The following is an 826-nucleotide window of genomic DNA, read 5'->3' on the forward strand; positions in this document are numbered from 1 at the left end:
GTTTGCTTTCGGAAATCAAAATTTTCGCTTAAAGCTACAGTAAACGGCATTGAAGTTGAACAAGATAGCAGCAGTAAAGTTTTCAGCAACGGCCCAGCCTCAAAGAGGGCAAAGACCGAGACAAAAAAAACTAGATGACGGTAGTAGTATTATAGATTTATATTTAAGAAGTACTACTCTCAATAGAATATAATACTTGAAGACTTGTAGTATCTCATCTACTTGTTTGTAGTAATTAATCTTTAAATACCGGTATGCGACGCTTTTCATCATCGGTGCGTTGTCCTCGACAAGTACAAGCTGCAAGCAACCAGGCCGTGTAGTCGTCTTCTGGTAAAGGTGGTGTGGGTAAAACTACAGTCACAGCTTCAATCGCTACGGCCTGGCACGACGTGGTTTCCGTACATTGGACTCGGCAACCTCGACTTGCATATACACAAATTTATAATCAAGTCTTTCATTCTTATGAACATCTTCATAGGGCTGCGAACGTCGCGTGATCTTTGACTTTATTCATGTTATTGAAAAGAATTGCCGTTTCAATCAAGCTTTGATCAAAGATAAGCGTCTGGATCGCTTGTCGCTCTTGGCTGCAAGTCAAACTCGCGATAAGGACGCACTGACTGAAGGAGTTGAAAAGGGTCTAGATGAGCTAAAGAGAAGGTGAAAATGCTGTAATTGCAATTGAAGACGCAGTGGCAAGATTCTTAAGTGAGGAACGAGCGATGAAGTTCTTGCTACCAAAACCTGCAAAGAGCCTTTTCGGTCGCCTCTTTTCAAAATCGACTTAACCATGTTACGTGACACGATCACTCAAGTTTTCAGA

The 826-nt window shown here is 41.5% G+C and overlaps 1 protein-coding gene across 1 annotated transcript in view; it reads left to right on the forward strand.

The window, feature by feature from the left end:
• Nucleotides 1–254: 254 nt before the first annotated feature.
• PHALS_11610 (septum site-determining protein) overlaps nt 255–826 on the forward strand; it is a gene marked incomplete at both ends in the record, with an annotated part of 1528 nt that continues 956 nt past the window's right edge. The window contains 3 exons of the mRNA XM_024726998.1: nt 255–275; nt 324–401; nt 482–663. Of these exons, the coding sequence (XP_024577619.1) occupies nt 255–275; nt 324–401; nt 482–663 (281 nt within the window). The remainder of the gene's footprint in view (nt 276–323; nt 402–481; nt 664–826) is intronic.

The sequence above is a fragment of the Plasmopara halstedii genome, assembly GCF_900000015.1.
Source record: "Plasmopara halstedii genome assembly, contig: Scaffold_555, whole genome shotgun sequence".
Lineage (NCBI taxonomy): Eukaryota > Oomycota > Peronosporomycetes > Peronosporales > Peronosporaceae > Plasmopara > Plasmopara halstedii.